An 11,944-nucleotide genomic window follows, 5' to 3' on the forward strand; every position below is an offset into this window, starting at 1 on the left:
ACCTGCCAGACTTCACCTACATCTTTTTCTGATGTTCATAATTTAAGTTCAAGTTTGTATCTCACTTTCAGTGCACACCCTCCCTTTTTAAATATAAATCTCTGCTGTGCTGTCATGTTTTCATCCTGTATGGAGGGAGAAACTCGGTCTTCATTACTGAAATTGCCTCTAAGGTCGTGTTTCTTGTCAGTAACCATATGTAACTGTAAGGCTTCCATAACCAGTGTTATCACAGAATTACAGTGGGTTCACTCTGGGTCCTCTACAGTTTCTTCCCACTGTCCACAGACATGCAGTTAGGTTACCTGGTGATCTAAACTTCATGCAGGTGTGAGTGAGAGTGGTTGTCTGTCCCTCTGTGGGCTTAGTGGAAGAGACTGGATGGATCTCTGCTTTGTCTTTGATATATGCTGACAGCAAACATTCTCCATGAAGTCTGCATTTCAGCTCATCTCCTTTATACACACCTTTAACAGGAAGAGTTTTATACAGCTAGTGTTTAAAATCAAGTGTTATTCACAATACACAGGTAATGAGCATGATTATTGAATTACTAAAATTTTCTAAAATAATTGTTTTAGTTAATATTGTATGATAGTGTACACAGAATTATTAGCTCAGTAGGCAGAGTGGTCGCCCCATGATCATAAGGTCAGGGGTCAAATCCACCGAATAGTTACCTTGTGGTACCCCTGAGCAAGGTACCATCAAGGTACCAATCATGTGCACTGGACTGGTAGCACTCATAGTCTCATAGGTTTAAATAAATTAAAAAAAAAAGGGTTCAACATATAAACAAATTTAATTTGATCACATATATTCTTTGTTTTTTTTTGTTGTGGTTTTTTCCTTTCTCTCTCAGACTGAGCAGCTGTAACGTCTCAGAGAATGGCTGTAAAAATTTGCTGTCAGTGGTCAGCTCCCAGTCCTGTAGTCTGAGAGAGCTGGACCTGAGTACCGACAGCCTGAAGGCTTCAGCAGTAAAGCTTCTGTCTGCTGCAGTGGAGAGTCCACATGCCAAACTGAATGTTCTGAGGTCAGATCAATTTGTATTATGTTTAGTTCTGTTTGTTTATGTGTTTGATGTTTGTTTTTGTTTATGTCTTTATCCAGTTATCCTTGTTTCATAGCATTTTTATTCATTTCAAAGTTAAACAGAAGTTTTACTAACCTGCTCAGCACAAGACAATAAGCTATTGCACCTTGATTACACTTTAACAACAATCTTTATTCATGTTTTTATCTTCAGACTTAACATCTGTGAACTCTCAGAGGAAAACTGTGAAGCTCTGTCCTCAGTTCTCAGCTCGCAGTCCTCTAGTCTGACAGAGCTGGACCTGAGTATCAGAAAGCTGCAGGATTCAGGAGTGAAGCTTCTGTCTGCTGGACTACAACGTTTAAACTGTAAACTGAATACTCTGAGGTCAGATCAGAAAACATTTAGTTTTTAGAATTATTAATTAAAGTTCATACATATGATGTTGTATCTTAGTATGTTTATGTTTCCTTTAAAAATAGAAAGTCAACATTTAATGTTGTGAAATGTATTAACAAACTCTACATGAGTACTTGTTTTATAGATTGTCTTTTATTTTTCAGACTGAGTGGCTGTAACCTGTCAGAGAGAAGCTGTGAAGCTCTGTCCTCAGTCCTCAGCTCCCAGTCCTCCAGTCTGAGAGAGCTGGACCTGAGTAACTCTGACCTGCAGGATTCAGGAGTGAAGCTTCTGTCCGCTGGACTAAAGAGTTCACAGTGTGCAGTGGAAACTCTCAGGTCAGGATTCAAACTTTTCCACAGATGATCATTTGAAATGTGATTTATATTATTGTATAAACAGGTAACTTTTACAGCTGTCAAGTGAACTTTTATTTACATTTGAGTGGATAATTGGACTCTGAATTACTAAAAGTTGTTATAGTCATGTCTCTGTTTATTTAAAAAAATACTTCATGCACTGCCTAATTTAAAGATTTAGGCTCCTTTGGGCCCATAATATATATATTTGATTTCTTTGTGAATGAAATTAGGAGGATATTGGCGACTGCTGATTGGCTCGCTGTTTGTTTTTTATTCACAGTACTTAATTTTAAAGGCTGATTTCTCAAAATGAGATGTTTATCTTTTCTTCTACAACACGTGGAGCCACCAAATCTTCTTGCTTGATTTATTCATTACAGTTTGATTTAAAGAATATTAGACTCGTAACATAATAAATATATTTATTTCACTTCTTCTTGAGCGAAAGAAAGGGATGACTGGGTGAGCTCCAGTGGTTCATCCCAGCAGAGAGAGCGGCACACTGGGCTGCAAATGATCACAGTAGTAATGGCCATAGTTTGATAAAACAGGCAGTCTTACCCTGTAGATAATACAGGGTTCTGGTGCCGATGTGGGGGAGGGGAGTCGCCCGGTACTAACTACATACTACTAACTACCTCATCCAGATGTCTTCCCTACTAAACCTGATAAGAAGTAACTGCAGTAGCCTTATAGGTCAAATCAGTTTCACCTGTTAAAGTTAGCTCCACTATTAATTAGGGGTGGGGGAAAAAATCGATACTGTGTAGTATCGTGATATTTTGTTTGCTAATAATGTATCGATACAGGGACAGCAGAAATCGATATTTTGTTACAAACAATTTTTTCTCTGAAGTCAACATGCTCTGGAGTCAGAGCATGTTGACTTCAGAGCATGTTGATCCTTTTTCTGAGCAACAATCCTGACATTCCTTCACTGTCCAAATGTGTTTAACTTTTTTTTTGGCAGCAATAAACATGACAGTTTACTTATTTTAATTTAAGACATGTTTAATTTTAATTAAGTTTGAAACTTTTTTATTTAATGTAAAATTATATATTTTTTTAAATTTACTTTCAAATTCTTCAGTTGCTGAAGGGGCTGCATAGTTTTCATAAATTGCATAGTTCAGAATAGCTATAATTGTACCAGATGGTTGCATTCAGTTAAGTTGGACTAGACTGTAATACAAACCGTTCAGTTTGTCAACAATAAAACTGACTGAAATGAGAGAAAGACTGAGTGTGAGACTTTGATATTAGATTAAATGAATATTGATAAAGTTTACCTTTATGTGCAGAATTTAAATATCGCAAAATATTTTAAAAAATCGCAATAATATCGTATCGTGCGTTAAGTATTGTGATAATATCGTATCGCGAGTTGTATGGTGATTCCCACCTCTACTATTAATGGTGTCACTTGTTATTTCTGGGATGAGTTTAGTAGCCTGAACAGCTGCTTAAAGGAAAGTAATTAAATAATAAAAATAACCTAAGTCCGGGGGAACCTGCAAGAGCTGTTTGCACAAAGAATAATGCTCAGACTTTGAGGTTTTATCGTTTTACACAAGGTTTAAAAATGAATGTCCACAATTGAATTGCAGAAATTGTTATTGAGCTAATACTGATGTAGTTGTTATCTTTGGTAAGGAGAGGTTGGAGGAAGGATGAGCACAGTCAGGCCTAAAGATGCTCTTAATAATAATAATGGATTGCATTTATATAGCGCTTTTCGAGACCCTCAAAGACCCTTTACAATCCCACTACAGGGAGTGCAGAATTATTAGGCAAGTTGTATTTTTGAGGAATAATTTTATTATTGAACAACAACCATGTTCTCAATGAACCCAAAAAACTCATTAATATCAAAGCTGAATGTTTTTGGAAGTAGTTTTTAGTTTGTTTTTAGTTTTAGCTATTTTAGGGGGATATCTGTGTGTGCAGGTGACTATTACTGTGCAGAATTATTAGGCAACTTAACAAAAAACAAATATATACCCATTTCATTTATTTATTTTTACCAGTGACACCAATATAACATCTCCACATTCACAAATATACATTTCTGACATTCAAAAACAAAACAAAAACAAATCAGCGACCAATATAGCCACCTTTCTTTGCAAGGACACTCAAAAGCCTGCCATCCATGGATTCTGTCAGTGTTTTGATCTGTTCACCATCAACATTGCGTGCAGCAGCAACCACAGCCTCCCAGACACTGTTCAGAGAGGTGTACTGTTTTCCCTCCTTGTAAATCTCACATTTGATGATGGACCACAGGTTCTCAATGGGGTTCAGATCAGGTGAACAAGGAGGCCATGTCATTAGTTTTTCTTCTTTTATACCCTTTCTTGCCAGCCACGCTGTGGAGTACTTGGACGCGTGTGATGGAGCATTGTCCTGCATGAAAATCATGTTTTTCTTGAAGGATGCAGACTTCTTCCTGTACCACTGCTTGAAGAAGGTGTCTTCCAGAAACTGGCAGTAGGACTGGGAGTTGAGCTTGACTCCATCCTCAACCCGAAAAGGCCCCACAAGCTCATCTTTGATGATACCAGCCCAAACCAGTACTCCACCTCCACCTTGCTGGCGTCTGAGTGGGACTGGAGCTCTCTGCCCTTTACCAATCCAGCCACGGGCCCATCCATCTGGCCCATCAAGACTCACTCTCATTTCATCAGTCCATAAAACCTTAGAAAAACCAGTCTTGAGATATTTCTTGGCCCAGTCTTGACGTTTTAGCTTGTGTGTCTTGTTCAGTGGTGGTCGTCTTTCAGCCTTTCTTACCTTGGCCATGTCTCTGAGTATTGCACACCTTGTGCTCTTGGGCACTCCAGTGATGTTGCAGCTCCAAAATATGGCCAAACTGGTGGCAAGTGGCATCTTGACAGCTGCACGCTTGACTTTTCTCAGTTCATGGGCAGTTATTTTGTGCCTTGGTTTTTCCACACGCTTCTTGCGACCCTGTTGACTATTTTGAATGAAACGCTTGATTGTTCGATGATCACGCTTCAGAAGCTTTGCAATTTTGAGACTGCTGCATCCCTCTGCAAGATATCTCACTATTTTTGACTTTTCTGAGCCTGTCAAGTCCTTCTTTTGACCCATTTTGCCAAAGGAAAGGACGTTACCTAATAATTATGCACACCTGATATAGGGTGTTGATGTCATTAGACCACACCCCTTCTCATTACAGAGATGCACATCACCTAATATGCTTAATTGGTAGTAGGCTTTCGAGCCTATACAGCTTGGAGTAAGACAACATGCATGAAGAGGATGATGTGGACAAAATACTCATTTGCCTAATAATTCTGCACTCCCTGTATTCATTCACTCTCACATTCACACACTGGTGGAGGTAAGCTACAGTTGTAGTGGTAGGTTAGGTTTTGCCCAAGGACAAAATGACCAAGACAGAGAGAGCTGGCTCATCAGACAGACAAGCTCATCTTGTAACCTACTGGTTCGCTGGTCAGCACACCAGCTGACTAGCGAACCGGCTAACTAGCACACCAGCTAACTAGCACACCGGCTAAATAGCAAATCAGCTAACTAGCAGACCAGCTAACGGCAGCCACAAGCTGAAGGACGATTAAATGTAGTGGAGATATCAGAGATGACACTGGTGTGTCCGATTCACTCTTTAGCACTCTGGTCACTCCGGTGTGTCAGCCAGAACACCACTGAAGGCCAAATGATCCCAGCATGTGGAATAAAGAGCTTAAGGTTTGGTTTGAGACACTTTATTCTTTCACTGATTGATTCTTGCGGCTGTGATCATGTGTGTGGTTTCTTACAAAAAGGAAGTACACAATACAAATACATGACAAATAAGATGAATAGATAAGTTACATATCCAGTTATATGTACGTACATCAGTATAGCTAATATAGCCATATATAAGGACAAAGATCACAGTACTATAATGCAGTAATGTTAAACACAAAGGTGTATATCTACATAAATCTGTCCTATCAGTGATCAGGGTACTGTAGTATACTTCCACTACATAAACTATAGAAACTAAACGACATTAGTGTGACTTTAAGTTACCATCAGTACAGACGAACTGATGGTAGTTGTACAAAATAAAGGCATTGCAATTATTGTGAAGGGCTTCTGGTTAAACTAAGATCAGCTGATTACCTCATAACAAATTGTTTGCTATAGAACGCAGCTCCCACTCTTCATTAATATCATGTACTGTAACTCCCAAGTAACCATGGTTACCCAGCCACGCCCAGTAGTCTCCAGAGAGACCAACAGCTGGTGCACGTTGTAACGCCGTGGCTTTCATAGTCTCTCCTTTTTCTACAGCTCATGTGTTCTTCTTGTGATGGTGCGTCTTGAGGGAGGCTCATACATGCCGTCATTTGTTGATCCTAAGAACGTTCCTCAGACCGACTTCTTCAACAACACTAATCAGCCTGCAGTTTGTAGCTACTCACTTCACTGTGGTGTTTGTTAGCTTGTCTTTCTTTGGTTTTATCCTGACTCCTCCCACAAGCTGATCCTACGTAGTCTGCCCAAGCCTCCCACCTCTGTTTGTTTGGGTGGTTTGTTTGCTGCCATCAACAGCGTGTAATGCATTTAAGTGATACTTCAGACATGAAGTACTGCGACAATAAAAAACTCAACTTTGCTTAAAAATAACTTTAGTTGTATCAACACTGCCCTCTGGAATAATTAGACTTTGGTGACAAACTGATGTGATCTCCATGTTTCCTTTGTTGGACTGTGGGCGAGTGTCAGAACTGAATGTACTGAGTAACATGTGGAGTTTAAATATGTGTCAGTTCCAGTTTTAGAGCTCTAAAGTGCAGCTATCATGTTAGGAATATGTTAGGAATAGACAGGAACACTGAGCACACTGAGGTCAAATCTTTATTTATCCAGTTCATCTGTAGGCTGAGCTCAGTCCATCCATTTAGTGAAATGATGTTTAAAGGTCTCCTTGTTCTGTGAGCGTGCACAGATCCTGAAGCAGAAAGCCTGGGTTAACAGAGAAATGATCATCACTGTGATGATGCTCACCATCTCTGACTGGGATTTGAGGTTTTGTCAAAGCAGCAAAGAAAGCCTGGCTATGTTGGACTGGGTGTGGAAGCAGCTCCCAGTTTGAGTTCAGGAGACAGACACCCTCTCTACTTTGACGATCAGCTTCAAACTTTCCTTTTTGATAAAACTTATAGTTAGAGCTGGATCAGGTGACCCTGAACCATCACTTAGTTATGCTGCTATAGAGATGGATAACAGATGGATTGTTGTTTTGTGTGTCTGCAGTCTGTCAGGCTGTCTGATCACAGAGGAAGGCTGTACTTCTCTGGCCTCAGCTCTGACCTCCAACCCCTCCCATCTGAGAGAGCTGGACCTGAGCTACAATCATCCAGGTCTCTCAGGAATGAAGCTTCTGTCGGCTGGACTGAAGGATCCAGGCTGGAGACTGGACACTCTCAGGTATGGAGAGAATGTCTGATATAGGAGGAAGAGCTGGAATCATTTCCTGTGTCTTTCACTCACTTCCTGTTTGTTTCCTGCAGATGAGACATGAACAATCACACATGCAGGAATATTTTCAGGGACAGACACACTAGTCTAGCTGGATAGTACATGGATATTTATGTAGGGGGTCTTCAAGGAGTCTGTTTGCAGGAACATTAATGATAACTGATAAGTCATGTTGAGAGTTTCATTAAAAGTAGACTTACAGTTAGGTAATATTTGGACAGAGACAACATTTTGTAACTTTAGATACAAGTATCAGCCATGTGTGTGTTTCCCATGCTGTATGTCCACAGTCACAGTGACAGTCAGTGACACTGACAGAAGGATGAAACAAGGCTGTGAATCATTTCAGTCTGTGTGTGTGACAAAGAGGCAGACAGGAGCAGCTAACATTTGGAAATGGAAGCTTACTGGAAACACTACATTCACGGCTGAATTCACAATAGATTTGTTCTCAAGTGCACATTTAGCAGCTAATGCTAATACTGTTTTCCCTTTGCTTTCTACAGCAGCTATTGCTAAGTAGGCCACTTTGCTCCGCTAAGGATTTGTGTGACCATGATGGAGACTCTGATAAGCTAATGCTGCTAAGCTAATGCTGTTTATGGGCCCTGTTAGAATCAATATTTCATTCTCATTCTGTTGTTTGAGAACAATATTAACGTTTCACATCATTATAACACAAGAGAAAAGGGTATTGGCACTAGCTACTAGTGCTTATTCACCTCAAATTACCTTTAGCTGCTAATGGCAGCCTACTTAGCATTAACTCCTCACTAATATAATGCTAATTTACATCAAATTAGCATTAACTGCTCATATTGTTATAAGGAAAGAGAAAACGGTATTAGCATTTGCTGCTAATAATTATTCACCCCTAATTAGAATAAGCCGCTAAAAGCAGCCAACTTAGCATTAATTCCTCACTTTGTTGTTACCCAACGGAAAAGAGTATTAGTATTAGCTACTATCATTTTTAATAAGTAAGAGAAAACAGTATTAGCAGTAGCGTATAATGCTAATTCACGTCAACGTAGTATTAGTTAATAATGGCAGCCTACTTAGCATTAACTGCTCACTAATATAATGCTAATTCGCATCAAATTAGCATTAGCTGCTCAGGTTGTTATAAGGAAAAAGAGAAAACGGTATTAGTATTAGCTGCTAATAATTATTCACCCCTAATTAGAGTTAGCCCCTAATGGCAGTCTACTTAGCGTTAACTCCTGACATTGTTATAATGCAGGGGAAAAGAGTTACCATTATCGGATAATGCTAATTCTCATCAAATTAGCATTAGTTAATAACGGTAGACTTCATATCATTAGCTGCTGTCATTCTTACAAAGCAAACAGTATGAGCATTAGCTGTTAATCCTTTTTCATCTAAAATTAGAATTAGCCACTAATGGCGTATTGTTAAAAAGTAAGAAAAAACATTGTTAGCATAAGCGGATAATGCTAATTCATCTCAAATTAGTATTAGCTAATAATGGCACCTGCTTAGCATTAGCTGGTCACATTGTTATAAGGCAAGAAAATATGGTATTAGCATTAGCTGCCAATTTCTATTTACCTAAAATTAGCATTAGCCACTAATGGTAGCCTATAGCAAAAACTTCTTAATGCTAAATGAAGTTAATTAATGCTAAGTAGGTTTAACTGAAATTAAAGTAGTGTTAGCATTAGCTGCTGATATTGTTAAAAGGTAAGATAAAACATTGCTAGCAGCAGCGGATAATGCTAACACACATAATAATTAGCATTACCTAATAATAGCAGCCTTCTTAGCATTAGCTGCTCATATTGTTATAATGCAAGGGAAAAGAGTTGGCAAAAACAGTGTTAGCATTAGTGGATAATGCTAATTCACCTAAATTAGCATTAGCTAATAATGGCTACGTACTTAGCATTACCTACTAATATTGATATAAAGCAAGAAAATATGGTATTAGCATTAGCTTCTAATGCTTTCTCATCTAAAATTAGAATTAGCCACTAATGGCATCCTATTTAGCATTAACTCTTCACATCGCAAGGGAAAAATTAGAATTGAATAAAAAAAATAAAGTGTTCACATTAGCTACTTGTATTGTTAAAAAGTAAGAAAAAACATTGTTAGCATAAGGGGATAATGCTAATTCACCTCAAATTAGTATTAGCTAATAACGGCAACCTACATAGCATTAGCTGGTCACATTGTTATAAAGCAAGAAAATATGGTATTAGCATTATCTGCCAATTCCTATTCACCTAAAATTAGCATTACCTGCTAATGGCAGTCTACTTAGCATTAACTCCTCACTAATGTGATGCTAATTCACATTAAATTAGCTTTAGCATTAGCTGCTAGCATCAGCCTACCTAGCACTAGCTGCTCACATTGTTAAAAGGGAAGAGAATACGATATTAGCATTAGCTGGTAATATTTATTCACCCCTAATTAGAATTAGCCACTAATGGCAGCATACTTAGCGTTAACTCCTCACATCGTTGTAATGCAAATGAGGCTAACTTGCATTAAATTAGACTGCTGTTATTAGCTAATGCTATTTAGCAGTAGCTGCTCACATTGTTATAAAGCAAAGGAAAACGATATGAGCATTAGGTTCTAATGCGTATTTGCCTTAAATTAGACGTAGGTGCTAATGGCAGCCTACTTAGCATTAGCAGCTCAGATGTTATAATGCTAGGAAAAAGAGTGTTAGCATTAGCCGTTCACATTGTTATAAAGTTAAGGGGAATAGTGTTAGCATTAGCTACTCACATTTTTAAAAAAAGTAAGTGTTAGCATTAGTGCATAATGCTAATTCATGTCAAATTAGCATTAGTTAATAACGGCAGCCTATTTAGCATTAGCAGATAATGTTGACCTTGGCCCACTGGAAAAGTTAAGAACTAAAGATTTAGGAGTGTTTCTCGATAGCTCTTTCTCGTTTGAGAAACAAATGAATTCTGTTATTAAAACCAGCTGTAAGGTTTATATTGTTGATTGTCATTTATGCTTAGAAATATTTACTCATATATGCTTAGAGTTGTATAATCGATTGCATAATGATAGAGGTTTGATCCTGAGTAGTCTGTAAAGACTCTGTGTGCCTTCCAGAGTGCTCTGGCATGCACACACCACTTGGGGCCATGAGAGAGGTCGTACCCTCTCTTACTGATTTATGGTGTAGGACAGGGGTCTCAAACTCAATTTAGCTGGGGGCCGCTGCAGGCAGAGTCTGGGTGAGGCTGGGCCGCATTAGGTTTTCCACAAGAAAGGCATGGTTAAAAAATTCCAATCTTCTCAAATCTCTTTATTTTTATTTTTTAACACAAAATATGAAAAATAAATAAACAAATTAAGAATTAATAAGAAAATAAATCAATCTGTAATACATAAATAAAATAATAATAAGATATTTTTAGTCAGTGAACTTGTGTGTATCTTTCAGTCTTCTATATCTGCTGTATTTAGATTGAAATGTCTGTATTAACAGTTCTATAACCTTCTTCTGAACATGAATGGAACACTGTAGAAAATGAACTGTTCTTCTGAACATGGCTTCTCTTGCCTACTCCTTGCTGCTAGAGACCTGGCAGCGTTTCCTCTCGCATAGCCGAGCCAGATTTGGCCTGAGGGAGGAAGCAGTTGCGACCCTCAGTATGTCTTGAAGATGATCATCCGTAAGTCTGGACCTGTACTTGGACTTATTGAAGTTCAAAGTGGAGAAGAGCTTTTGGCACAAGTATGTGCTACCAAAAAGGCACATGGTCCGCTTGAACATTCGGGAAAGCCGAGGGAAACTAGGGCTCAAGTCTCTCAAAAATTGTCCAAGCTTGTCTGCTTTTCCACTCACCTCCCTGAACTTTGCTTTGAGTTCAGAGTTGCACTGCAGCTCAATGAGCTCCATTTGAAGCACAGAATCTTGCACATCAAAGGAGAAGGGGTCCGTAAAAATGTGAAAAGTGGCTCTGTGTGTCTTGAAGTCAGCAAATCTGTGATCAAATTCCTCCTGTAGCCTCAAAATGACATCAACATACTCGTCAGCACTGAATGGTGTGCCTGCATCCACGAGTGCCTTGCATGCTGGGAAATGGCAAAGGTTTGTCTGAGAGAGCTGAGCTTTCCAGAGCGCCAGTTTTGTGGAGAATGCTCTCACGTTGTCATAGGCAGCACTGACAAGTTGCCCCTGGCCTTGTAACGTCTTGTTCAGTACATTAAGCTCATGTGTCATATCAACAAGAAAAGCTGAGTCCATGAGCCATTTGGGATCAGTTAGCACAGGAACACTAACTCCATCCTTCTCCATGAAGGCTTCACTTCTGCTCTCAACTCAAAAAGTCTCTTTAATACATTTCCCCTGCTGAGCCAACGTACCTCAGTGAAGTCGAGCACATCCCCATATTCTGACTCCATTTCCTCTAAAAAAGCACAGAACCTTCGGTGCTTTAAGCCCCTGGATCTGATTTGGTTGATGCATTTCACAACAATAGACATCACATTGTCAAACTTCAGGCATTTGCTGCAAAGGACCTGCTGATGGATGATGCAGTGCAGAGCAATGGCCTCCTCCACGCCTTCCTCTTCCAGTTTGTTTTGTGCCACCAGTCCATGTTTCCTCCCTGTCATTGATGGCGCTCCATCT

The 11,944-nt window shown here is 39.1% G+C and overlaps 1 protein-coding gene across 3 annotated transcripts in view; it reads left to right on the forward strand.

The window, feature by feature from the left end:
- The window catches only part of LOC146577113 (protein NLRC3-like), a 560,242-nt gene that overhangs the window by 311,754 nt on the left and 236,544 nt on the right, over positions 1-11,944 (forward strand). The window contains exons 8-11 of one of the 3 annotated variants that reach the window (XM_085268104.1): positions 863-1,036; positions 1,250-1,423; positions 1,600-1,773; positions 7,090-7,263. In XM_085268104.1, the coding sequence (XP_085124230.1) occupies positions 863-1,036; positions 1,250-1,423; positions 1,600-1,773; positions 7,090-7,263 (696 nt within the window). The remainder of the gene's footprint in view (positions 1-862; positions 1,037-1,249; positions 1,424-1,599; positions 1,774-7,089; positions 7,264-11,944) is intronic. The other 2 variants (XM_085268107.1, XM_085268103.1) reach the window with 2 other exon arrangements.

Source organism: Mchenga conophoros, linkage group LG3 (assembly GCF_057382185.1).
Source record: "Mchenga conophoros isolate Kocher_MC1m ecotype Shallow Benthic linkage group LG3, M_conophoros_male_GT1.1, whole genome shotgun sequence".
NCBI classification, from domain to species: domain Eukaryota; kingdom Metazoa; phylum Chordata; class Actinopteri; order Cichliformes; family Cichlidae; genus Mchenga; species Mchenga conophoros.